At 42.7% G+C, this 25,908-nt stretch overlaps 1 protein-coding gene across 1 annotated transcript in view; it reads left to right on the forward strand.

The window, feature by feature from the left end:
* Positions 1 to 25,908, forward strand: part of ANKH (ANKH inorganic pyrophosphate transport regulator) — a 139,210-nt gene that overhangs the window by 66,209 nt on the left and 47,093 nt on the right. Inside the window, exons 2-3 of the mRNA XM_046671154.1 lie at positions 12,249 to 12,465; positions 23,384 to 23,502. Of these exons, the coding sequence (XP_046527110.1) occupies positions 12,249 to 12,465; positions 23,384 to 23,502 (336 nt within the window). The remainder of the gene's footprint in view (positions 1 to 12,248; positions 12,466 to 23,383; positions 23,503 to 25,908) is intronic.

A 25,908-nucleotide genomic window follows, 5' to 3' on the forward strand; every position in this document is an offset into this window, starting at 1 on the left:
TGCATCCCCTCGTCCCTGTAGGTGAGAAGGCTGGAGCAACACAGCTCTCCAGGCTACTCTGATTTTCAAAAGTACAAACCTGGATTATAGTGAATCTGGACTTGCTGAATGAAGCTCAGCATTGTGCGTTTATTAGCTCGTGTATTATATGTAAGAAATAGCAAGTGATAAAAATGTATTGGTTTTCTCTTTAGTCTAGAGATTTTCTAAGCACTTTAATTTTATCCATGTGGTTCTATAGCCTGTGACTTTATCATATCAGTTTTCTTGGTGAAAAATATTAGGCATAGAGCATGGTTATAGTTGTAAAGACAAATTAAATTCAGGGTATGTAATTCTTAAATCCTTGCTACGATCAGTGACACCGTTTGACACTTTCCTAATTTGCTTGTGCTACAGTGGTACCCTTTGACCTCACTTGTATTGTGTTCTAAACAGCGTGTTCAGTGAGATGATTTCACTTCACCCAGAATACCATAAATCGGGTCAATAATTGAAATTAATAATAGCAGTGGGACGATGAGAGGTAATGACAAGCCTACTTACACACAGCAAAGCACACACTGAAGACAGCCTTGTTACATGAAATATTGGCTGTTTGAATTCTGTTGGGAGTCCTGTCTCAGTGTGCGTGTGCACGCCTGTGCATGTTTGCGTGTGTGTAGGACACAGTGTAGACATTCGTGAGCTGCCTGGACCAACCTGTTTGGTGACTAATTTTGACTCCCTTCATTCACCTCTTAAAAACAATCAGATCAAAAGCCCCAGAGCCTTAGAAACCTTTCACGAAACTTGGTGTGTGCCAGTCATCTAAAGCCCAGCACTGAGTCACAACTGAACCTCATGCAGAATAAATGAATCCTACAGCTGGGAAGCGAATAAAACCCTCAGATAAGTTAAAGATATTGGGATGATGCGTTATCTTAAGTATAAAAGAAGGCCATAAACATTCTTGTCCACATCTTCCAAAGGCCACGGTAGCAAGCCTCTTAGCGTTTCTACCACGCTGATGGTGGTGGAACATGCACCTGTGCTTGCTGACACAGCCCACATGATGCCGTGTTCACAGGTTTCCTTTCTGTTCATTGCCGTGCTTTGTAGAGCTGATTGCAGAGCAGAGGGGACCTGATTTCTTTGATCCTCCTTTCCTTGGCGTGGCTCAGATCTGTGACAACTTCAGTCTCATCTGTTCATCCTCCATGTGTGCACTTGGAGCGCTTGCTACACAGTGCTGTTTAAAAAACAATCTTTACTTCAGGACCTCTGGAATTTTTCATAAAAATAGTCTTTATCCAAAAATTCCCTTTGATCTGATCATCTAATCCTCTCTGTTTAAAGTAAGCATTTGGCACCAACTGCGATATCTCATTCAAAGTGAAAGGAGGGCTTGGTTTCAATGTGATAGAGGGGTGCTTAGGATCTTAAGGCCTGAGGTCAAGATGTCTGGATTCTTCTCCCAGCTCTCTCTTACCCTGGACAAGAGACTTAGCCTCTCCATGTACCAGTTACCTCAACAGCAAGTTGGGAAATAATAGAACCTCCCTCACAGAGTTGTTGGGGAAGTAAAGACCTTACAGTAGAATCTGTCTCAAAGCAAGCACTCAGTAAATGTTAGCTGCTAAGATATTTTCATCATTATTGTGGTCATTGGGTTTCATAAGGTTCAAACACAAATAGGCATTCACTTTTTCCTCTCTTGGTCTAAATGCATTTATAAATGTCAATGGAAGGCAATGGATGACACGTCTGAATGTTGCTGTTGAGTTAGAAAAAGGAATGGAGACTGAGCTGCTCAGAGATCCACAGCCAAATTTAAGGTGCTAGAGTAATCAAGAAAAAAAGCTGTTACTCAGCAGGAAGAGAGTGTGTGTGTAAGCAGCGTCTGTAAGTATGTAGGCAGAGAGAAAGTATGCAAGTTAGTGAAAAGACTCCTCAGATCCCACAGCTAGTCTTTTATTCCAGACTATTGTTTATGGAGTGTTTTGTTTTTAATATAAAAGTATTTTAAATTCAGTTCAGAAGTGGAGTGAATATGATCTTGAGATATTAACCAAGAAATATGATCACTTAAGGACTGTATAACTTTATAAGTATAAAAAAATTATAGAAAATATGGGAAATCCAATAATAGTAGAGATGTGAGATCAAAGTGAGGAATAAGTGAATGTTCTTAAATGGCACAGGAAGCTTGGTTTTTTAAAGTACACTAGAATTCTACAGTAATATTTTTTCTTTGTCAAGCCTCCCACCATCTTGAAGTAAAGTTTTTAGCCAGATGAAGAACCTTCATGTTTGATGAAAGATTAGGAGGATTTGAGGAGGGTCCTACAATGCTAAAATATATCCTTTAATGAATTTACATATTTCCAGATGAAGAGGTCAAAAAGTAAAATGCTTTTTGTTTCCTCTGAAATCTTAAGGAAACTGACAAGAGAAAACTGAGTTCGCCAGACTTTGTACCTGTTGGATAGTTTGTCTCTTTTCTTTATAGAAACTCCTCTCCAGGTGTGGGAAGTGACAGAAAAAAACAATGTCATATTTTTGACTCACCCATTGTTGTCTCCGGGTTTTCAAAAAGCACTAAATATGGACAGCACTGCACAGAGCAATGACTTTGACTGCTAAAGAGATCAGGCTTCATCTTACTCCTGCTCTCTTTAAACCACAACCTCATGTGTGGGTGTCAAGTTCTTGGCTCCATCTCCAGCTAAACAGGGCGAGGTGTCTCATTTGGAGGGGTATAGATCCTTGGGAAAATAAAACATGGCTGGAAAACTACTGGGAAGACAAATGTTCTAATTTAACCCAAACCACTTTTTAAAATACAGACGAACAGAACAATAACAGTGGAAAATTACAGGAACCCAGCCTCCTTGAGAGGGTTGAAATCCAAAGATGCTGATTAACCATGTCGTTGGAAGAAGCTGTTCCCACAGGTAGCTTTGCCTACACATGTACTTCTGGATTCTCTGTAAACGTAAATTTTCTGAAGACCTTGGGTTTGAGAAAGACTTTTAAACTATATTTCTTTTGCAACAATAGTGAGTTTGCTTCATGTCACAAGAGGTGTAACAGGATTGATGAAGCTGATTGTTGAAGCTGACAGAGGACTATTCTCTTATCAAAGAGATCAGGTGACAGTCTAGCAAGACAGAATTATTACCTAGCTCTGAGTCCCATTGGTTTTTCTAATCCAGGATGAGGCCAGTGAAGGAAGTAGTCATCTTGCTAAAAGTAAAAAAATGGGACTTTGAACATTTCATATAATAATCTCTTGCTGTTCTAGGGAACAATACCAGTTTCCAGCTCAACAGCTTTTTGTGGAAAAAGTTGAAAAGCCATTTCTGTATGAGCAATAGGATCATTTTTTTACCGTGCGGCCATGAATGTCAGTTACAGGATCAGGGTGTGGCAGCCCTTGGCACTTCCTGAATTGCGTAGCCATCTCTCTCAATGCCTTGTTGCCCTTACAAGCACCCATCTTTTGAAATTTGGAGATTACCACCCTGGGTATCTGTCAGTGGCACACCTTGCTCTTAGCAGGGTTCTCTCGGCTTCTCCAGGGTCTGGGCAGAGAAGATTCTCTTATCCTTTGAATATAAAATTCTGATTTCCTTCTCACAGCAGCTAACTTCCATTATAGTATTTAACTCCGTAGGGCAGCAGTTTGTCCTGTATCCCAGTTGACATCCAAAAGACATGAAAAAAAGGGAGTTGGAAAAAATCTTTGCCTAAGCTTTACACTTAAGATTCTAATCATGTGGCCCAATGTTACGTTCTATTTGTGTCCATCTGTCTACAGTTAAGCAGCCAACCTTTATCCAGTACTTACCGGGTACCCAGTGTGGCATAGTAGAAATGGCAGTGGAAATCCTTTCCTGTCTCTTGAGAAAATATCAGAACTTACAAGAATGCATATAGTACTACTGCCATCACTTAGCGTATTTTAAATACATAGGTTCTACCGAAAATAGGTTTATTTACCCAGAAAACCAAAACTGCAGTTGGAGCATTTTGTTTATAAACAATAAGATGTAAGTTGTATGTTACAACTAATACGTTCATTTGTTCATGTGTTGATTTTTAACTATATGTTAGGCATTGTGCTGAGTAGTTGTAGGAAAACTGGTGACAAATGAGCCCAGTCCCTGCCTCAAGTAGTCTGGTGAGATGGGAGGTCAAGTAAACAGGCAGCCACAATGCACGGATGAGTACAGTAATGGGGTCCAGGGTCCGTGCAGCCTGCTGCAGAGCACAGAGAGGCTGGGCCTAGGGAACAGCGTCCCGGAAACCGTGATTCCTAAACTGATTATGAGTTTACCAGGTAAATGGGGTGGGGACAGGGGTAAAGGTGATTGTATAGAGAGAAAAGAGCTTAAGCAAAGGCCTTTAGATGAAAGAGAACATGGTATAGCTAGAAAACTGCAAGTAGTTTAGGCCTCATAAAGCACACAGTACAAGGGAATTGTAGAGTTGAGACCAGAAAGACAAGCAAGGTCAGATCATGAATGGCCTTTGTGATGCTTCATTCATTGCACAAATATTTATTGGATGCCTTCTAACCGTGTGCCAGACACCATTATAGACATTTAGAGCAACGTCTATGGAGCCCATGGTCTATGAACAGGGTGCAGCCCGAAGCACCTTGGATGCACTTTTAGGAATTTGGATTTTTGTGATCTGACCACATTGTGGAGGGAAGGAGGGAGTGGGTACAGAAAAACCATTAGTGACCTGACCCAGGGTGGAGCTGGAGAGAACTGGACAGATTCAGGAGTGACTAGGGAACGAGTATGGATGGGACCAAGAAATCTGTCCGTGTGAAGGATAAAAGGCATCCAGGGGGATGCTCAGGCTTCTGGGTGGGAACCCTGCATGCATTCCTTCACACAGGAAACCCAAGAGGAAGGCCAGGTCTGCAGGAACCCAAGTAACCTAGCAGATGGGGAACTCGGTTTGGAAATGTGGAGTGTGAGGTGCCAGTGAGACAGTCAAATGGAGATATGTGGGTTTGGAGCCTAGGAGATGTCTGAGAAGTCTGGAGAGATGGATCTGAGAATCTTGAGCAGAGACAAAGTAACTGAAGTTGTGGGGAGGGGTGGGATCACTGAGCGAAAGTGGAGAGTGAGAAGAGGAGAGGGCCCCAGACAGAACCCAAGGAACACCAACATTTAAGAGACAAAGAAATGGAAAGCATCAAGGAGAAAGAGCTGAAGCAGAAGAGATAGGAGGAAAACCTAGAAACCTCAATGTCATTGAAGCCAAGAGGGAAAAGCATTTCAAAGAGGGAGTGGCCAACAGGGTCAGATCTGCTGAGGGTCAGAAAGATGAGGACTGAAAAGGACCCATTTGATTTAGCAGGAAGAGCGTGTGTGGGGGCAGGGAAGGCAGAAGCCACAACTCAGTGAGTGCATTCAACAAATTACTCTTTGTTGACCACCTATAATATGACCAGACCGTGGTCTGGCTATAGTTCTGGGATACAGATAAGGTTCCTGCACTTTTGGAGCTGCTATTCTGACAGGCTGAGGAGTAAGTGAGAAGAACCAAGGTGGAAATAATGAGAACAGGTAACACTTTATAGAAGTTATCTATGAAAGGAAGGTGAGAAAAAGGGCAGAAACTAAAGAGAAGAGTCAAGAGAAGATTTATTTTTCAGATGGAAGAAATTTATGCATGTGTAAATGTTGATGGGAAAGAGCCAGCCAAGTAGCAAAGATCAGACAAGTAGGAGAGGAAGATGGTGGCTCCTGACAAGTTTGGAGGGACATAAACACAGAGACCAGGTAAATAGCCTTAGTCTCACCTTGACCTCGGCCAGGTCAGACTGGCCTTTCCATTGGAACAGGAGAGAGGAGGTGAGGAAGGGTTTGGGGCAACTGTGTTTTGCTGAGGTTTGTTGTAGGGAGAGAAGCAACAAGAAATTTAGTATCTGCCTGATGGATTCCAAATTCCAGATGAAGTACGATGTGCGGTTTCTGCTGAGTAACAGAGAATGAGGCAGCCTAGGAATACTGAGACAGGAATGGAGGGATGGAAGCATAACTAAGCAGCTAACAGCCCAGTTGAGGATGGAGACGTGCATCGTGGCAACAGTCCGTGTTGTTGTATATTTGATTCCAGCCGCTCTCAAAGCCCAACTAGAAGTCTATAAATATGGATAAGAGTGGAATAGGTAAATAAATAGTTGAATCCAAAGTCAGATATTTGCAAACAATGAGTTGTGGGTATTGACAAGGGTGTGGTTAAAGTGATGACCATGAAATATAGGCTAGAGGATTCAGGAAGGACAGATAGGAGGAGCCGAGAGAGAGAAGGTAGAGAAGAGTCAGGAGAGTGACAACTTGAATGAAATTTAGAATAGATACAGTGGGAGAAACAGAGAGAGCCTCACAGAGCTCCCCAACAGGAGATAAGCTGCCTGTGCGCCAGCCCTGCTCCCAGGGAGGAGGCGACACCTCCTGGACCTGTTTCTCAGGAGATGCAACATTCCTCCCCGCTGGCAAGGAATGCTTGCTGTTCACACTGGCGTGAAATGACTGGCAGGATTGGGATGAGTGGTGACTCTTGGTGTGAAGAATCTGAGTGTGCAGTAGAGAGGTGTTTCTGGTCTCCAGAGCCCAGGTTTCAAATGTCAGGATCTCTTTTAGGGTTTAATGGTCTAAGGCCGTTCATACCAGGGAGATCACATGGAGGACTTGTTAGCCGTTTCCATGGAGGTTGTGTTTTTTACTTTCTAATATCCTATAGTTTTGCTACCTTTCTAGGCAGAAGAAATCAGGCAACAGGACACCATGAGCCTGGCAGACGCTGGGAGGTACTAAGGCATGTAGGATCCGCTAAACACCTTCTGAACCCGGATCCGTTCTTAAGTCAAATATTCCACATTGTTGAGTGTCCACGGTGTAGAGAACACTGATCTGAAGTGTGAGGGCCCTGAGCCGTGCCACCTGCGCCCAGAACCAGGCTGTGATTGAAGGGCAGCTTCATATTTACCATGGTTGGACTACTGTTAGGTTTGGTCCTAAAGTGTCTTTACTTTGGAAAGCTCCTGAATGTTTAGACACTTTGCCTTTAAACTACAAGTGAACCTCTGTACTTATGACTATCTTGGGACAGAACTCTGACTCAAGGCCTAATTCATTCCGAAGACAGCCCAGACACTTCTTTAGCTGAATTTCAAGACCATGGCTCTTCCTCTGCAGCTGTTCTTCCTGGTCTTAGCTAGAGACGCAGTAGTGTTTGGGAGTGATGTGGCCAAAACAGCACTAGCTAGCTAATTAACGTTAAATTACAGCATAGTTACAATGCTGGGATAACATGGAAGGCTTGCCACGTCTTTTTTGTTCAAATTTATTTCTAGAGTGCTACTAGGCTGAATCTTGGACTGCTTTCTATCTATATCCTGTCTAGATGATCTCATTTAGTCTCCTACCTTTAAATACTATCTATATGCTGATGACCTCTAAATGTATGTCCAGAGCCCAGATGTCTCCCCCGGACTCCAGACTCACATGGCCAACTACTGTGCTTGACTTCTCTATTTGGAATTCTAATGAGTATCTGAAACCCAGTAGGGGGCTCCCAAGTGGAGTTCTTGCTTTTTCCTCCTAAACCTTCTCTCCCCAGTCTCGCCATCTCAGTAAATAGCTACAAATAACATTTGACCAGTAACTCAAGTCAAAAAACTCAACGGTCAGCTCTGATTTTGCCCTTTTCCTCACACCTACCATGTAGTTCATCAGCAGATTCATTTATTTCACCTCCAGAAAGCTCTCAAATCAATCCATGTCTCTCCATCTCCACTATCCCACTCTAGTCTAAGCCATCACCGTCTCTTACCTGGATTACCATAAAACTCTTGACTTCTTGCTTCTGCCCTTCCCTCTCCAGCCCACTCCTATCCCCACAGCCAGCATGAGCCTCTGTCCCGCCTGTGCTCAGACCCTTCAATGGCTTCCCACTGCTTGTAGAACAAAGCACACATTCTTCACCGTGACCTGGGGTGACCTCAGCATCACCTACTTTTCCAAACTCACTGTATCCCCCTCTCTTCTTCTCTTACTGGCTTCCCTTCTGTTCCTTAAAAACACCAGACTTTCCTCCAGCTCTTCATACAGCTGGTTCATTCTTGTTCTTCTGGTCTCAGCTCAAATGTCACCTCTTTGGGGGGGTTTCCTTGTCTAGTCCACCTGAATAAGCTTCCTCCAAGTCCCCAGCTCAGTAGCCTATTTCTTCAGTACCTATCACAGTAAAGGTTTATGCTGCTTGTGTACGTTTTTCTTCATTCATTCAAATAGTTACTGATCGCCTATCGTGGACCCCCTACTATGCTGTAGGTCTGGGGATGTAGCATGAACCAGACAAAGTTCTCTGTGCCCTGGAGCTCACATTCGGCTGGAGAAGACAGACAACAAGACAAATAACAAGTAAACAGACAATATAATATTGGGTGATGAACAGGCTGTGAAGGAAAACAGGGTAAGCAGAGGAGACAGAGACAAAGCAAATAAGAGGTACCTGAGGACACATAAGAACTAATGATGGATAAGAAAACATCACAAATACGTGGGCAATGGTGTTTTATTCAGATTAGTTTTGAAGAAATAAACTATTTTGAGAAAATTAATTTTAAGCCATATCTCACACAGTAAGTTCCAGGAGGGTTAAAAAGTTAAGTGTGCCCATGAAACATAAACTAGAACAAAATTACCTTATCTATGGATGGGTAAGAATGGCAAAGTCCAAAATATGGAAAGAAACTCCTTGAAATGATTGATCAGCTACATAATAACTTAATATTCCTGGCATCAAAAGAAAATCATGAAATTAAGATGTGAACAAATTGGGGGAAATACTTGCTACAAAGAAGAATAGTGAAAAGCTAATAATATTAATGTAGCATGTGACCTCAATTCTAAAGCTCTTTTTTCCTTGCATTTTAATCTTTCCTGAGATCAGGAGACGTTTTTCATTCATGGTATACATTTAATGTGGTCATTCAAAACATTAAATCAATGGTATATCTTACAAGTAATAGCATCCTACAATCAAAGTGTAATTTTTTTTAAGTTCATAAAAATTAGTATGAACATTAAAGTTCCTGATAGAAGATACCTAGTTCATTCATTTATTCAACAAACATTTGAGTGTTTATGACGTAGCAAGATGGTAGGTGTTGAGTGGTAAACAAAATAGACAAAAATCCTGGCTTCTAGTGCCTTCTCTAGGCCAGTCACTGCTTGGCGCCCTGCACACTACTTATATCCAATGTAAGATCAGTTGGGTTATTTCTGCGAGGATAAGTACCTTGGCCAAGGCCACTCAGTAATTAAGTGATGGAAGCCGATCCAACTGAAGTCTACATGGCTCTAAGCCCTGTGCTCTTCCCCCGAGTTACCTTAATTGTTGAGCTCCGTGAAGCTTTCACACTCAGTCTTGCTGACAGGGCCATCATTCCCTCGTCCTTCTTTCTCCTCACCTGCCTCAGCTCTGGGTTTAAAACTCCATCAAGGAACTGTTGGTGGAAATAGGGAGCATTGCAGTGGATGCCCCAGCCAGGGCTGGTGTCTTTTTAGCAAAGGATAAATAAAGCTTTGCCAACAAGACACAGAAGAAGTCTTGGGGCCAGTCCGGTAGCACAGCGGTTAAGTTTGCACGTTCTGCTTCTGCGGCCCACGGCTCACCAGTTTGGATCCCGGGTGTGGACCTATGCACTGCTTGACAATCCATGCTGTGGCAGGTGTCCCACATATAGAGTAGAGGAAGATGGGCATGGATGTTAGCTCAGGGCCAGTCTTCCTCATCAAAAAAGAGGAGGATTGGCAGCAGATGTTAGCTCAGGGCTAATCTTCCTCAAAAAAAAAAGACACATAAAAAGTCTAATTCTCCATTATGTAGGTGCCCTCCTATATGCTTTTTAAACTTATGCCAAATAATCCATATCATTTAAATTTGAACAAACATTTTAGCAATAAAAAAGTAAACAATTTACAGTGATAGATTTGGGAAAGGATAAGAAGGAAAAAGCACAAACCATATACTGTTCTCAGTGTCTTGAGAGAAACGTGATTTGAGGTTGTCCTAAGTTGGGTTTTCTGGAAGCAGAACCGGTATTGGGGAGTTCTTGTGCAAGTGATGCATTGAGTGCGTGCTCTCAGGAGAAGCGGGGACGGAAGCAGTGGGCAGTGAAGAAAAGGGAAGCAAGGATGTGGTCTCCACTGAGACCAGCTTCCACCTGGTCCCACAGGGAACCTCTGGAGCATGAATTGTACTAGACTGATCCCTCCCTGAGGTATGGGAGCTGATCTTTTATACCCCTGTGTCAGCCAGGCATTGGCTGTGTGCTATCTGGGGGTCTGGTGTGGCACCCTGGGCGTGGGTGCACTACCCAGTAAAGGAGATCTGGGTGGGACACCAACAGCATCCACTGCGGAAATCCAAAAGGAAATTAATTTGGAAGATTATCAAGTGAGAGGTTTTGACGTACAACAGGAAACCCCCTGACTAGATACACCTACTGAACACGGGAATATCATCGAGGAGCTGGCTGGCTTTTATTTTGCTTTAGGGCATTAAGGTATTAGATCAGGTTTCATAGAAGGAAATTTCTTTCTAAAGAAGCCATGATGGCAGGTATGCTCTGCAAAGGCTGAGAAGGTTCTTATGGAAGTTTTTAAGTTATTGGAAAAAGGAAAAGAGAATTGGAGATAAAATTGGAAACCATTATCATAAACTAGCTTATGTAATACCAACTTTGTCAGAAGAATGATACTGAATTCCTACAGCTACATTTTTAATCTAGATTTTTCTAAAATCATTTTACGCATTGGTATTTTCCTATAAATACATTCTTGCTAACAGTACTTTGCATCGAATGTTCAACTCTATAATGGTGGGTACGTATCATTATATATTTGTCAAAACCCCTAGAATATACAACACCGAGAGTGAACCCTAGTGTCAACTCTGGACTTTGAGCTATTATGATGCACCAATATGGGCTCATTGATTGTAATAAATGTACCACTCTGGGGTGGGATGTTGATAGTGGGGGATATTGTGTGTGTGTTGGGGCAGAGGGAATATGGCAACACTGTGTATTTTCTGCTCCATTTTGCTGTGAACCTAAAACTTCTCAGAGGCAGATCTGGCAACATGTTTTGGGTTTTTTTTTTTTTTCTTTCTGCTTTTTCTCCTGAAATCCCCCCCAGTATATAGTTGTATATTTTAGTTGTGGGTCTTTCTAGTTGTGGCATGTGGGACGCCGCCTCAACGTGGCCTAATGAGCGGTGCGATGTCCGCGCCCGGGATCCGAACTAGCGAAACCCTGGGCCGCAGAAGCGGAGCACAGGAACTTAACCACTTGGCCACGGGGCTGGCCCCTGGTGACATGTTTTTAATAAAGTTCTCTCCTCCTGGACATCCATCCCCACCATCTCCAGTGTAATTTAGTTGTCTAGTAGGTGGGAAAGTTCATTTGGAAATGCCATCCTGACAAGGCCACCAGTACTTCAGAGGGTCCCTCATGGAGGATGATTAAAATAATCAGAATATTCTATGACTGCATGTTCTTGAGCAAGCATTATCCAAAAACAGTGTATTTGGTTTCAAGTTTTCTTTTCATATTTGTCTGCACAGAGCACAGGAATATATTTCAAGTTAAAATACGCTGAGAATTAGGTGAATAGGATCCATTGATGATGTACTAAATTCCTTCAGTATCTTTTTTCATAGCATAGAACTCACTCTGTGCTATGAAGAGTACCTACATAACACATACACAGCATTTCAGGTTATGGGTGCACATGCACACACACACACACACACAGCTTCCTTAAAGAAAAAAATACCATCCCCCACTCCATATGAAGTGGCTGACTCATTCCAGAATGCCTGTTGCTGTTATGTAGATTCAGCCTACAAATAAAATTTAACATGTTAAGCTTTTAACCAAAACTTCTTAGAATTATTTTCTGATATTAACATAATACACCCATTGGGTTCTTTCTATTACTTTAACCCCAACAAACAGGTATCTCCCCCACAAGAAGCTAATTGAAACTGAAGCTAATATGGATGAAAATGAAAACTAATAACCTTTATCAAATTACAGTGAGATTTACCCTGTAACTGCTTAGTGTTTCTATAGAAACATGATCTGCTGAGTTTTACTTTAGAAATGTGATTCCCCAGAGTTGAGACGACATTTCTAATGCTGTTTGTGGGCTGTCTTTTCCCCTCCACAGGCCTTGAACCGGGGCATTGCTGCTGTCAAAGAGGATGCAGTGGAAATGCTGGCGAGCTACGGGCTGGCGTACTCCCTTATGAAGTTCTTCACGGGTCCCATGAGTGACTTTAAAAATGTGGGCCTGGTGTTTGTGAACAGCAAGCGAGACAGGACCAAAGCTGTCCTGTGCATGGTGGTGGCTGGGGCCATCGCTGCCGTCTTCCACACCCTGATAGGTAAGGCTGTTGACCATCACTTAAGGATCTAACTTTGCTAATTTCTTATGCCTTTTAGTTTATCTGAATCTGTTTATCATAGTAAGTGATTTCTTCAGTAATTGTTAAATATTTCTCATGAAAATTTCAAGGAATGGAGGGAATGGAGTTTGTGCTCCTAGCTCAGGAAAAGAAAATGTGTTTTCTCTGGGAAGCTGTAGTGTTGTTTCTCTGATTCCCAAACCCTGTGTCAGAGAGGGAGGCATTTCATTAATAGGTGATCGGATCTAGGATTAGCATTTGGTAAGGTCAACAAAATGGCAGGTGCTTATGTTATAGACATGCCTTATCGTACAGACTCACTTAATCTCAAGAATAAAAATAGAAGGATGGTTATATAGAATTAATGTTTATCATCAGTGAGAACAAATGTCAGATTATTTTACGTATTAAAATTAACTAATTTTAGGGCCTCGTTATTCCATTTTATTCAAAGATAAGACTAAATACTCTTTGCATAACATTCTTTCCATGAAAAAAGAAAAAGCTATATCACACAGACAGTGACTGTCCTACAGTTTCGCCAAGACCTTGGAAAAGCACATTTCTTTAGAGCTGGAGTTCCACCTCTGCTGCCTTCTTGGTGGTGATAAAACCCCAAGGGCACGAGTTCAGAACTTCTTGGCTTTGAAACAGCTCTGCTCACGTGGTGTAAAAATTGAGTGACACAGCTATTGAACCCAGTTGCATAAAACCTGTGAACAACACTTCTTAAATCCATTGTGTACCTTAAAATTGGCACTGGTTGTATAAGAACCGTGAATGTCAGTGTCAAATAAAGGAACCAGAAGATTAACCCAAACCATTGACAGTGTATTCAGCTGGCAGCTAATGTTTACTCATGTAACTGTGAATCTAAAAGTAAATGGAGTGAGGCCTTTGTGGTTTTCCTTCTTAATGGAGCATAGAATTTTGTGTTAAGAACAATGTGGAAGAGACGATGCTACTGGAGAGCCAAATATTCAGCCAAAGTGTTGTTATTGATCATTTTATTTGGGTTCAGAGCTTCAGGACGTGAGGCAGAGAGGAGATAGCTTTCTTCCCCACACCTAATGCCCTGGATACTAGCTTATCTACTGACTTTCCAAGAAAACTTCTGCAGCCAGATTTGATCTGGGCCATTTTCAAAGATGGTGTATGTATTTGAGAAAATTCCATGTATAAAATGAGTAGGTCCACATAAATTTTTGTCTAAGGAGGTAAATTAGTTCTCTTTTGCTACTAGTCTTTTTATTTGGATTTATAAATAAATCTCACATTCCCTGTTTTAGTCATGGTTAAATAAGACTTTGGGACTAGGCCCTAATTACTAGCCATCAGTAATTATGGAAGAAAAAAGCTAAGCATACTGCGTCAGTGACACTTGTGAGGAACATGTGGTCATTGAAATAAAAATCAATGTCATTTTCTAAGTTAAATCTTTTTTCATTTTAAAATGGAATCATAAGATCTTAAATTTGAACCAAAACAGTTCTACATCCCAGATACATTTAATAATCATTTTTATCACTTTTTATATTTTTACGATAGCTTTTTTCCTTCCACTACCCAAATGCTTTCTATAATTGCTAAGAAAGTGCATATCAATTTCTTTTGAATGTTTAAAACTCAGATTTTAATGACTTGCCCTCTTCTTGTTTGTTGGCCTCATTTCGATTTTCTGCCTAACTCTTGAATCACTCTCTTGCCTTCTGCTGTCTGCTGCATCAGGCGTCTTTGCTCACCTTCCTCCTTCCTTTTTTAGTTATTCTATAAGCTTTTCTATACCCAGATCTTGCCCCTTCTTTGTTTCCCATGATCTTGACCACAGGCTCCAGAAGGGATGTTGCTTTCTCTCCATCCTCACCTTCTTTTCCCATCAATCACCATCCCTCCATGTCAGTTTCTACTTTATGTGTCACCTACCCTAGACGTTTAAACCCATTTCACGTCTTAGTAATGCTGAAAACAGCTACTTACATTTCTACATTAATAGTCAGCTCTTGGATAACTATGCTTGTGATAGGGGAACAGTGACATTGATAAAACAAAAAAGCAAATATTCCAAATATATTTGACTTGAGGAACCATTGTATGCTGTCAGGCAGTCTTCCTTATTATATTTGCTTGGACTAATACTGAAATGAATATATATTCCCTACATGATCAGCTTTTGAGGGGCCTACAGTGAGCACAAGAAGCCGTATATTACAGATTCACTATGCTTAACTCATAGAGTGGAAATATGCACCACAGTCGTCTAGGCTTGAAACTTAATTTGTCTATATCCTTTATTATTATTATTATTATTTTTTAATTGCAGTAACATTGGATTGTAACAATATATAGCTCTCAGGTGTACATCATAATATATTTCGAATTCTGTGTAGATTACATCATGTTCACCACCCAAAAACTAATTATAGTCCATCCCCTCACACATGAGCCTAATCACCCCTTTTGCCCTCCCCTCTCCCCACTTCCCCTATGGTAACAATCAATCCAATCTCCAATGCTATGTGTTTGTTTGTCGTTGTTTTTATCTTCTACTTATGAGTGAGATCATATGGTATTTGACTTTCTCCCTCTGACTTATTTCAGTCGGCATAATACCCCCAAGAACCATCCATGTTGTCACAAATGGCCGGGTTTCATCATATATCCTTTTGTTGGGGCAAAACTAGTCTAATTGCCCTAAACCTTCCTTTTTAGGTGCTATTTCCCCATTGCCTTGATGAATTTATTTCTTATATCAAGAACTCCTGACTCTTCAATGGCATTTATATAAGGACATGTGAGAGCGCAGAAGAGGAAGAGTCTTTGTTTCGGGGGTTGATTCTGAAAGGCCTCATGGAGTGGCTCATCTCTTAACTGGCCCTGAAAGCGTGATGTATTTCAGCACAGCTCTCTCTAATTTTTCCCATATCTTTGATACAAGATGGAGTTGAGAATTTGACCTGTTGCTCTGAATTAATATTTTGCTATAGCCATATAAAATTCCAGTTGGTAACTCTTCTTACCCATGACGTTTCTATTAATTCCATCTAGCATCAGATTCCTGATTTCAACACCCCCTACCCCACCCCCCACCTTCTGTGTTTTTCTCAGTTTAATGGTCAGCTCTTCTTGGTTCCTGTTCACTTTGTTTCCTACTTCACCTGCTTATTTATTTTATTCTTTATGATATCAGTTACTTTTCCCAGCATGGTGCCTTCTGTACATTTAACAAATATATTTCTCTTTTTAGATGTTCTCAAACACTGATGAACTCCATCCCTTTTCCCTTATGATATTGTTAATATGAATGTTAACTCTAAAAAGATACACCACTAATATTAGTTGAGCTCATCTTCCTGCTTTGCATGTTGGAGGCTTTGACTAAAGAAGGATGAGAATCAGAATTGCCCTTTGTTTAACTCACTTTTAAAATAATCCCATCCCCATCCGTCCTGTCAGCGGTCCAACAAAATATTTCTTGAACAAATAGTATGTGCATGTTATTACAGGTCCTGTTGATCAAAAGTTGTGAACAGAGGTGAGAGAGGTACAAAAGGTAGTGTGGCCAGATACACCCTTCCCCTTAAATAGATGTAGTTATGTGTGTGTTCAGCACTGATTTCTAGAACACTGGCAAAAACTCTTTTCAGCCAGTGAGAGCTTTTGAGAGATGGTAGAAGCAAACAAAAGTCAATGGGGGGTGGGGCGAGAATTAAAAACCACCCCTGGACTTGAGAGAGCAGAGCAACAGTGAGAGAACAGAAAAGAAGGAGCTGTTGGTGAGGAGAAGATGTGGGAGGCACACAGTGAGTGGCCAGGCGTTTGTAAATCAGGGGGAAGATAAAAAGTTTGGTGCTGAATGTCACAGGTGGGGTGTGTGCCCTGTGCTGGAGTCAGGCCAGGTAACAGGGGAAGGACACATGCATCCTGAGAACATGCAAGAGCTCAGTAGATAACCTTGACAGCAGAAGGGGGAAAGAGGAAGAGAGAGTGGGAGGGGGAGGAGGGAAGTGCAACATAGGAAGAGGACCAGGCAGGGAGAGCACGATGCCCTGAACCCTACAGCTGTGTCTGAGGCCATGGAGGTCCTTCGACACCAGTGGGCATTTTTGTGACGTCTCAGGGACAACCATCTTGAATAAAGCAGATTTACTGTAGTGTTCATATAAGTATGTTTAATACAGCTTTAACCAAGAAAGGTCTATATATTCTGTTTATTTGCTTCTTTATAACCTCATGGTCTCTAAAAAAATTACTATTTAGAAATGTTAGATGTATTTTATCATTCTGCATCATCTCCTTGGTTATGAACTAGTACCTTGGTTAGGGACTCTAGGATTTTTTCCCCCAAAGATTGCGTATTCCCTTATGCTTCTGGACATTGGAGAAATCCTGATTCCCAGCATGATCTTCTCTATCTTAGGTTTTTCCCAGTGTGGATGAACCCGGATTCTCCATACTTCTCAGAATCTACTAATAATCTACCAATTGCTGTAGGCTCTTCTTCACTTAGCAGGGCTGTCAAATGTGAGCGTCTGCAGCTTTGAAAAACCGGTTTCAGATGTAGCTCCTTACTTTCACTAACCTGGAGTTATGTCTGGGCATCAGTGAAAGGGTCAGAGTTGGACGTTTGAAACAGCACAGGTCAGAGAGCACTAAAAGCTCTTTTATCGTGTCGTCCGTTATTAATAGCACTCTCCCCAATAAAGGAAAGAACCTCTTACCAGTTCCTTTTCATTACATTTTCTGTAAGGAATTAATCTTCCTTGTGTCTCATATTTGTTTTCTCTGATTTTCTTTTTGCGGGGGGTGGGGAGCCCACTGGTGAGCCAGGCATTCTCCTCTCCTTGCGAGATTTGCACATGGTTCTGGGTTTCCCCAGACATGGCTGGAGCGGACCTCACCGACTGCACAGGCACTGCCCCAGAAATGCATGGTGGGATGGCTTCAGAAAATGTAGCCAACAAGCCCCGCCCCAAAACCTTATGCAAGAAGCCAAATGAGTAGACACTGTAATTGTGTTGGACTGACAGACTTGAAGTCTAGAAGATCCACCGGCCCCAAAGTTCGTCTGTTCTGTGCACCCATAGCCTGGCTCTAGATGCTCAAATTGCAGGAGCCTTGGGAATATTTCTGGCTTTTTGTTCTTGGCCTGTGTTGGGCAACTGCCCATAAGTGATCTTTTTTAAGCTAAATTGTAGCCACTACTCTTGTCATGGGCTCATCTATGAGACACCATTTTTTTAAATTGCAGGGCATGGGGTTTGCCACCACCAGAGCTTAATTTAGGCTGGCGGTCAAGGTGCAGGTGTTATCCTGTTTCTCCCTCAATTAATCTATGAAAGAGAGGAAACCTTGCTGACCTTGTGTTTGGTTTCATTTGGGTCCAAGTTAATTTCACCTGTGTGGAAATTAGTGCTGCCCAACCTCCTAACTCATATAGATGTAGAAACCGTTGCTGTGGGTTTTTTATTTCTTTACATGTTTATTCTCAACAGTGATCTATAAGGCCTGTTCTGTGTTCTGAAGCGGCCTGGGCAGTCAGCAGAGCACAGGGGAATAAAACTTTTGCAGGTTCTTGTGCTCCTCCAGTGAGCAGTTGAAGTAATTTCTAGAGTGGCGCTGTCTGCCGGTCTTCCCTTGTCAACACACTTGTCCATTAATCATGGATTATAAACCAGCCCTGTAAAGGGTGACCTGGTACAATCTGATAGAATTTAAGCCCACAAGGGTGCCAGGAACGAACAGGCAGTTTCAGTATAGTCTCACAATTAATTGCTATGTAACAAACCACCAATATTCAGTGACTCAAAACCCACACATTTATTCTTGCTCACCAGACCACGGATCAGCTGGGCATTCTTTTGGACATGGCTGTGCTCATGGCTCTGTAGTCAGCTGAGAGTCAGGAGGAGGCTCTGTTGATCTTGATGGGCTCACTGAGGGCCTGTCAACTGACTGTAGGTGGGTTTACATGACCTGTGCTGGGACAGCTGAGCTCTCTTCCACATAGTCCCTCATCCTCCACCAGTGTAGCCCAAGCTTGTGTAGATGGCTGTGGCCATATCCAAATGAGAGGACAGAGACATACAAGGCCTCTTGAGGCCCAGAATCAGAAGTGGCATACCATCACTGCCACCACACACTACTGGCCAAAACAAATCACAGGCTAGCTCAGGTTTAAGGGGTAGGGAAATAGACTCCAACTTTTAACAGGAGGAGCTACAAAATCGCATTGCAGAGTGGGGATATGAGGAGAAGAGAAGAAGTGGGGACATTTATGCAATCACTCTACCCCAATCACTTCTTGGGGGCTTGTGAACTCCTGCCTTTATTCAATCAATATATATTGAACTCTTACTATGTGGCAAACACTGGCTAGATCCTTGGAATTTAGACATGAGAAAGACGTATTCTCTAGAAGGAAGCAGATATCATACCATAAATTATTGCGAACTCTCCTCTACCAAGTCTTGATACCAATCAGATAGAATTTATGTTCTTGTGTTTAAATTTCACATGTACTTTACTTACTTTATACATGAGTTTATGATATCTCTCCAAGGTCCAGGCAGTGTTTGCACCTCCATCTCCATATCTTCCAGATAAATATTGCCTGGTGGAAATTATAGATGAGTATATCATAGGTCTGTGTCCCAGCCCTCATGCAGGTAACTAGCCTCTTCACAACCAGGTTAATTGGCACAGTGCCTGATGTGTGTAAGTCATTCAACCATATTTGTTGAAGTGATTTAAATATTAGCCATACAAACACACGTACCTTGGAAGTGATATACTGGAAACACAGGGATGAAGTTACCTGCTCCTGTGAAAAGCCTATAAGCAGAATATGGTGGGCCAATCAATAGTACTTGTGCATGGGAACCTGGGAAATTTGAATTAGAACAAGAGTTCTCAAATTTGCCTCTTGGAAATATACATATTGTCCTGTGACTAAAATGGGAGGAGGGGAGCTGGCCCTGTGGCCCAGTGGTTAAGGTTTTGCGTGCTCCGCTTCAGCAGCTCAACGGTTCAAGGGTTTTGATCCTGGGCACAGACTTAATCCACTCATCCGCCATGCTGTGCAGGCATCCCGCATACAAAATAGAGGAAGATTGGCACAGATGTTAGCTCAGGGTTAATCTTCCTCAAGCAAAATAAAAGAGGAAGATTGGCAACAAATGTTAGCTCAGGATGAATCTCCCTCACCAAAAAAATAACATGAAAAATAAAATGGGAGGAGGGCTTTCTCCTCAATTCCCGTGGGAAAATGCAGGTACACAGACTTGTTTTGATTAATACTAATGTTTCATGGCATTTTGCAACAAGTGCTAGTAATTACTGGATGACCAAGCTTGAGAACCACTGATTGTGGAAAGGGTCCCTCACCCTGGTGGGCTGAGAGCAGAGGAGCTAGAGATTTGAAGGGCCCTTCTGGTTTCTTCTTGTTTGGGTGGGGTCAAAGCTGTCCACCTGTGGCTAGGTCAGGTCACTGTCCCCCTGCTGCGGCCACATCAGGAAATCCGTTTACATCTGTTCAAAACCTTGTTTAATTTTTCTTTTTAATGTTCTGCTCTTCGTAAGGATAGAAGCTGTTTCAGAACAATCTTGGTAAGGCAGTTTATAGAACTCAAAGCTTCCTAAATGTTGCTAGGGCAGCTAGCCTGGTAATTATGGAGTCTATGCAAAGCACTTTTAACAAATCACCTCAGCCAACAGCTCCAGCCAGAAACAGCTCTGGGCAAGGGAGGAAGCGGTGGGGAGGGGAGGGCAGGGGAGGGAGTGGCGGGATGAAAAACAGCTGCTGGTATTTTACACTGAAGCTCACAGGGTGGAGGCAACCTTTGTACAGTAGTTATAATCAGACTCATCTTCTATCGTGCAGAGGAGGAGAAGGAGGGAAGAAAAATGGGGAGAAAAAGCCTCTTTCCTTGGCCTCCAAATTTTCCCTCTAGTAGCTGAAAGAGGAAAGGAGGTAAAAAGAAACAAAAGCAGCCTTGGGCCTATAGGTCCCAAAGTGCATGGAAGCTGGGGAGGTGTGAAGGGCCCCACAGGAGCTGCAGGCTAGAAAAAGCGAGGTGGCGGGGTGGGGAGGACACATTCTGGCAGAGTCAGAAAGCTGGACGGGCTCCTCACCCAGCACTCGCTCAGACCCTGTTCAACTTTAATGTTTATTCTTCATTACTCTGTATAAAGGCATCATTTTTATGTTTTAGTGAAAATATTCTAATAAGCAGATGTCTTTCCGTAGGGTAGAGAAGCTTTTCCGTTGATCTACTGATACAGGCGGCACGCCCTGCTCTCACCTGCTCAGATTCACAGGTCCCATCTTTTCTGGTCACTACCCTAGAGTCTCACAGGAAACTCATTCTCTCCCTTTCTTAGAAGCCACCTGTCTTGAGTTCTCTAGGGCTGTTGAAACAAAGTCCCACAAACTGGGTGGCTCAGACAATGGACATTGACTGTCTCGGTTCTGGAGGCTGCCTAATCAGGGCGTCCTCAGGGCTGGTTCCTTCTGAGGGCCATGAGGGAGACTGTTCCAGGCCTCTCCCCCAGCTTCTGGTGGTTAGCTGACAATCTGTGGCGTTCCTTGGCTTGTAGAAGCATCACCTGATCTCTGCCTTTGCATTCACATGGCGTTCTCCTTGTGTGTGTCTATCTGTGTGTCCACATTTCCCCTTTTTAGAAGGACACCAGTCATAATTGGATTGGGACCCCACTGTGCTCCACTATGACCTTATCTTAACTAATTATATCTCCAGTGACCCTGTTGCCAAATTCCAAGGTACTGGAGGCTAGGACTCAACATAGGAATTTTGAGAGGACACGGTTCAACCCAGAACACTGCCCTCTAGATCTCAGCCTTTCATCCGTTTCTCTGCCCCGGCTTTGGCCATTCGGTCAAGTCCACTCAGCTGGCCTTTTATATCGACTCTAACCTTTACCACGGAACTTTAGCCCCTGAGCTATTCATAGCCAGCCCCGGCCTCTTGCCCTTGCCACTGCATTCCTCTGCTCACCCCGCATGGCTGCCTTGACTGTTGCCAGTGGCTTCGGCCAGGGTGGGGACAGTGGTGTGGGCAGGGTCAGGATTGTCTCCTTGCAGGTCCCAGGTCAGTGAACATTTCCTGACTCGATGAAACTGAATGTACAAATAAACAGCAGCATCAATCAACTTTGAGACAGAATTTCCAAGGTTCAGCGCCTGAAGTAGACCCCTTGTAGATTAAGTAACAGCTTCATCTTGGCTTTGTGTTTCTATCGGCTTATCTCACCCCGCTGCAAAGGTGGGCTGGTTCTGTCCCTCCCTGCCTCCCCCAGTCTGGTCCAGGCTTCTCTAATCCGCTTCCATCTGTGCGCCTTCTGATCCGGACAGGGACATCACAGCTGCCTCCTTCCTTCCTTGTCCCCTTGCCATAGCTAATCCCACCTTCCCACGTCCTTTCTCTTTCTGCCACTTGACAGCCTCCCCCCTGGATTTCTCTTCTGCTGCCTCATCGGCCCTGCCACACTCCACACTTGGCGCCCTTGCTCACCTCGCAGCTCACCTTTGACGTTCCATCTCTGCACCTCCTCGGAGGACTTGGACCTCTCCTGCTGCACCTGCTTCCCCACTCCCTTTATTCTCTGGATGTCTGAGCCCTTCCTGGCCCCTACCCCTTGTCTTCACTTACTTGGACCTCTGTCCCCACTGGGATCCCTGATCTGTACATTTAAATATCCCCAATAACATCCCAAAGACCTCACTTGATTCAAGATTCCCATACTTCAAGACTAATCCCGACGAAGGATGGAGAGTTATTTCTCTTTCCCAGTTAACATGGTAATAAGTTGTCCCCAAACTTTGAAATGGGAGGAGGGGTTCTTATTTCACATAAAGGGAGACTCTCACGGTGTTCTCTCTCCTTTCTGATTTCAAAGCAGCTTCTGCTGTTGTGAAGTGCATTCATATTTTTATAAAAGAATGAAAACAGCAGGAACACTAGTATTAAAGCACTGTGAAAAACACAAAGATGATTATTTTCCTATATAATCCAAACAGGTACCAATGAGGTAGAAAATAGCTTAATATTTTATTGAATCTTTGCTAATCTTATCTAATGTAGCTAATACATTAGGAATACCTTTCTCTTCCTTTATATTATCTGGCAGCTGTGCATTCATTCAGCACATTGGGGTGAGGTGCCCTTATGATCCAGTCACACAGTGGTCACAAATGCTGATGTTGGAGGGACTTTGAAAGCACCTCAGAGATACCGTGTTTCCCCTGGGCAGGACTCTACCCAAAGTTGCCACCCTTCACTCAAAGAATGGAACGAAAGGCAGGGCAAGTGGTGAAAAGCTAGCTTTAAAATGTTTATTGAAAAGGCATATTAACATCTAGAAATTTTCTCTTAGTAAATAATGAGGATTATGTGTAAACATTTAGCTTCCAACCTATACATCAAGGATTCTTTTAAATCAAAATAACAGAAATACCCTAATTGTACAATAATGGATTGAGTAAATTGATACTGAGTAAACGTACAAAAGAGGAATTCAGTGTAACAATTACAACGTAGAAGCATATCGTGGAAAGATGTTTGTGTTCTACAAAAGAGTATATCTATAGTGTGATCCCATTTTTATGATAAAACACACATGCATACCCTACAAACTCACCCACTACACACCCCCCCATAAAAGAACTGGGCGATTAGAATGCAGAGGGTTAACTGGGACCCCCCTCTGGATAGAAGAATGAGATCGTAGATGATTTCCTTCTATTTGCTCATCTAAATTTTCTAATTTTCTACAAAAAACAAATGTTGCATTTAAAATTGTTTTTTAAACCATGAGATAAAAAGCATACAGAGCTCACTTTTACTAAACATAGCCATTTATGTGTTTTGACCCTTTGCAGCTTATAGTGACTTGGGCTACTACATAATCAATAAACTGCACCATGTGGATGAGTCAGTGGGGAACAAAACGAGAAGGGCCTTCCTCTACCTTGCTGCCTTCCCTTTCATGGATGCGATGGTGAGTAGAGAAGATTGTGGGCTTTTTTTTTTTATTATGGTAAAATATACATAACATAAAATTTACCATTTTAACCATTTTTATGTATACAGTTTAATGACATGAAGTATGTTCACATTGTTGTGAATCTTCAGAACTCTTTTCCTCTTGTGAAACTGAAACTCTACACGCTTTAAACGCTAACTCCGCCTTCCCCCTCCCCCCAGCCCCTGGCAGCCAGCATTCTACTTTCTGCCTCTAGGAATTTGACTACTCCAGGGACCTCATATGACTGGAATCATCCAGTATTTGTCTTTTGTGACTAGCTTATTTCACTTTGCATAACATCTCTAAGATTCATCCATGGTGTAGCACGTGTCAGAATGTCGTTTTTAAGGCTAATATTCCGTTGTATGGATATACCACATTTTGTTTGTCCGTTTATCCATCAATGGACACTTGGGTTGCTTCCACCTTTTGGCTCTTGTGAATAATGCTGCTATGAACATGGATGTACAAATATCTCTTTGAGCCCCTGCTTTAATCTTTTTAGATATATATCCAGAAATAGAATTGCTGGGTCATATAATAATTCTGTTGTCATCTTTTTGAGGAACCATCGTACTGATTTCCACAGCAGCTGCACTGTTTTACATCCAGCAGTGCAGGCCTTTCCAACTGACCATTGACTTTTAACCAGTCCATCTGGTCAGTTTATTCATGAGAATTGTCTATATTTGCCACAGTTCCGGTGGGAAGCAAGAAAGCCCATTTGAACATTTTGATTCCCATATAAAGTTCCTTTCTGATATATTCAGGATCAAGGGAGCAGGACGACTTTCTGATAAACTTACCACTTGTGTGGTAGAAGCACCCAAAGCTTTTTAGAATAAGAATCTGGTGAACTTACTGCTAGGATCATATCTCTTTAATAACCAGCGTTACCACACTGGCTAAGGGCGGCTCACTCCCACAGGTTAAATTCTTGGTCATGATATTGAGGAGTTCTCAGACAATGCTTTTTTCCTATTTATCCATGTTATAGATATAAAAGAGACTTAGGCAAAAAAATAATTCTTATAATATCCAACGCTGGAAAGCAAACACTTTATTTGGGTTCCACTTGAAATTACCTTCGGAAGGAGACTTGAAAATATGTCATTCTGTACAGTTTTTTGCCTCCCCCCGCCCCTTACCTCAAGTGTTGTATCTATTAGACGTGAGGTAAGTAGGCCTCTGTACTGAGGTGAGGGGGCAGCCCCAAATCCTTGCAGGAGTGAGGCAAGGGAAAAATAGACGTGGTCCATCTTCTCAAATGTTATCAGAAGGCTCACTTTGCCTGTGGTTAGGTTACTGGTGCAGCCTCGCTGAACCTCTGACTGCTTCTTGCCGGTTTGCATGGTAGCCCTAAATATGAAACTCAGTTTTGATGCAAAGGTTCTGGTTCTCGATTGTTGTGGGCAGACTTGGCCATCTGAACGCTTGTACCTGGATTTTCTTTTTCTTACTTCGCACTGAGAGTGTTGACTTTGGTAGTGGACACACACCCCAAAAAAGAAAAGGGTGAAGGTCTTGGAGTCCATGGAACCAGATTCCCCACGGTACCCCTGCCGCCTGCGGTGGCCCCACAGCGCTTCGAAATCAGTTAGAGAACTGAATGAAGTGACCTTTTTCATCTCCTCAGAGTTACAGCCCAGCTCCCCAGACAGAGGCCATGATATTGCTCTAGCGCCTGCCCTCGCATCTGTACTGGGACTCTATAAACACGTAGAAGAATTATAATTATACAGCGAATTCAGGGAGCTCAGGACTAAAAGTGAATCACAGACGCTTCGTGCCCTGTATCCCACTTCCCTTCAGCTCTGTTTATTTGCCATGAGAGAGTTTCTAAAATTCAGTGGAACACCAGAACATTTGTGAGTGGCTCCCTTTTCTTCCATGTCATTTATCAACTCCCCCAAAGACCCAGTAGTAAGAGACTGCTAATAAAAACCAAAATAATGAACATTTATAGAGTGCTGGTCATCTCCACAAGCACGCGCACACACACACACCTGCAGGCACACCTGCACGCACAAACATATACACACCGGCACGCTCACACACACACCTGCACGCATACACATGCCCCCATGCAGCATGCCCCTGATATGTTGGTTGGAGAGAATATTTAAAAAGCACAAAGCTTATTGTCCAGATGGCTTTTAGTCCACAGCGGTAGCCCACAGGCTGCTGTCTGCAGGTGTTGTTCGTAGTTTGCACATTTGGCACCTTGGGGCCTGAGCTGAGGGAGGAAGTCGATGCAGCAGCTGCTGTATAAAATCTTGACACGGACCTGGGGAATAACTCATACTCGGCTGATTGTGGTTAGCGCAGATGAAATGTTACTGCTGTGTCAGTCCAGATCTCGACAGGTTAGAAGGATGA

Source organism: Equus quagga, chromosome 9 (genome assembly GCF_021613505.1).
Source record: "Equus quagga isolate Etosha38 chromosome 9, UCLA_HA_Equagga_1.0, whole genome shotgun sequence".
NCBI classification, from domain to species: Eukaryota; Metazoa; Chordata; class Mammalia; order Perissodactyla; family Equidae; genus Equus; species Equus quagga.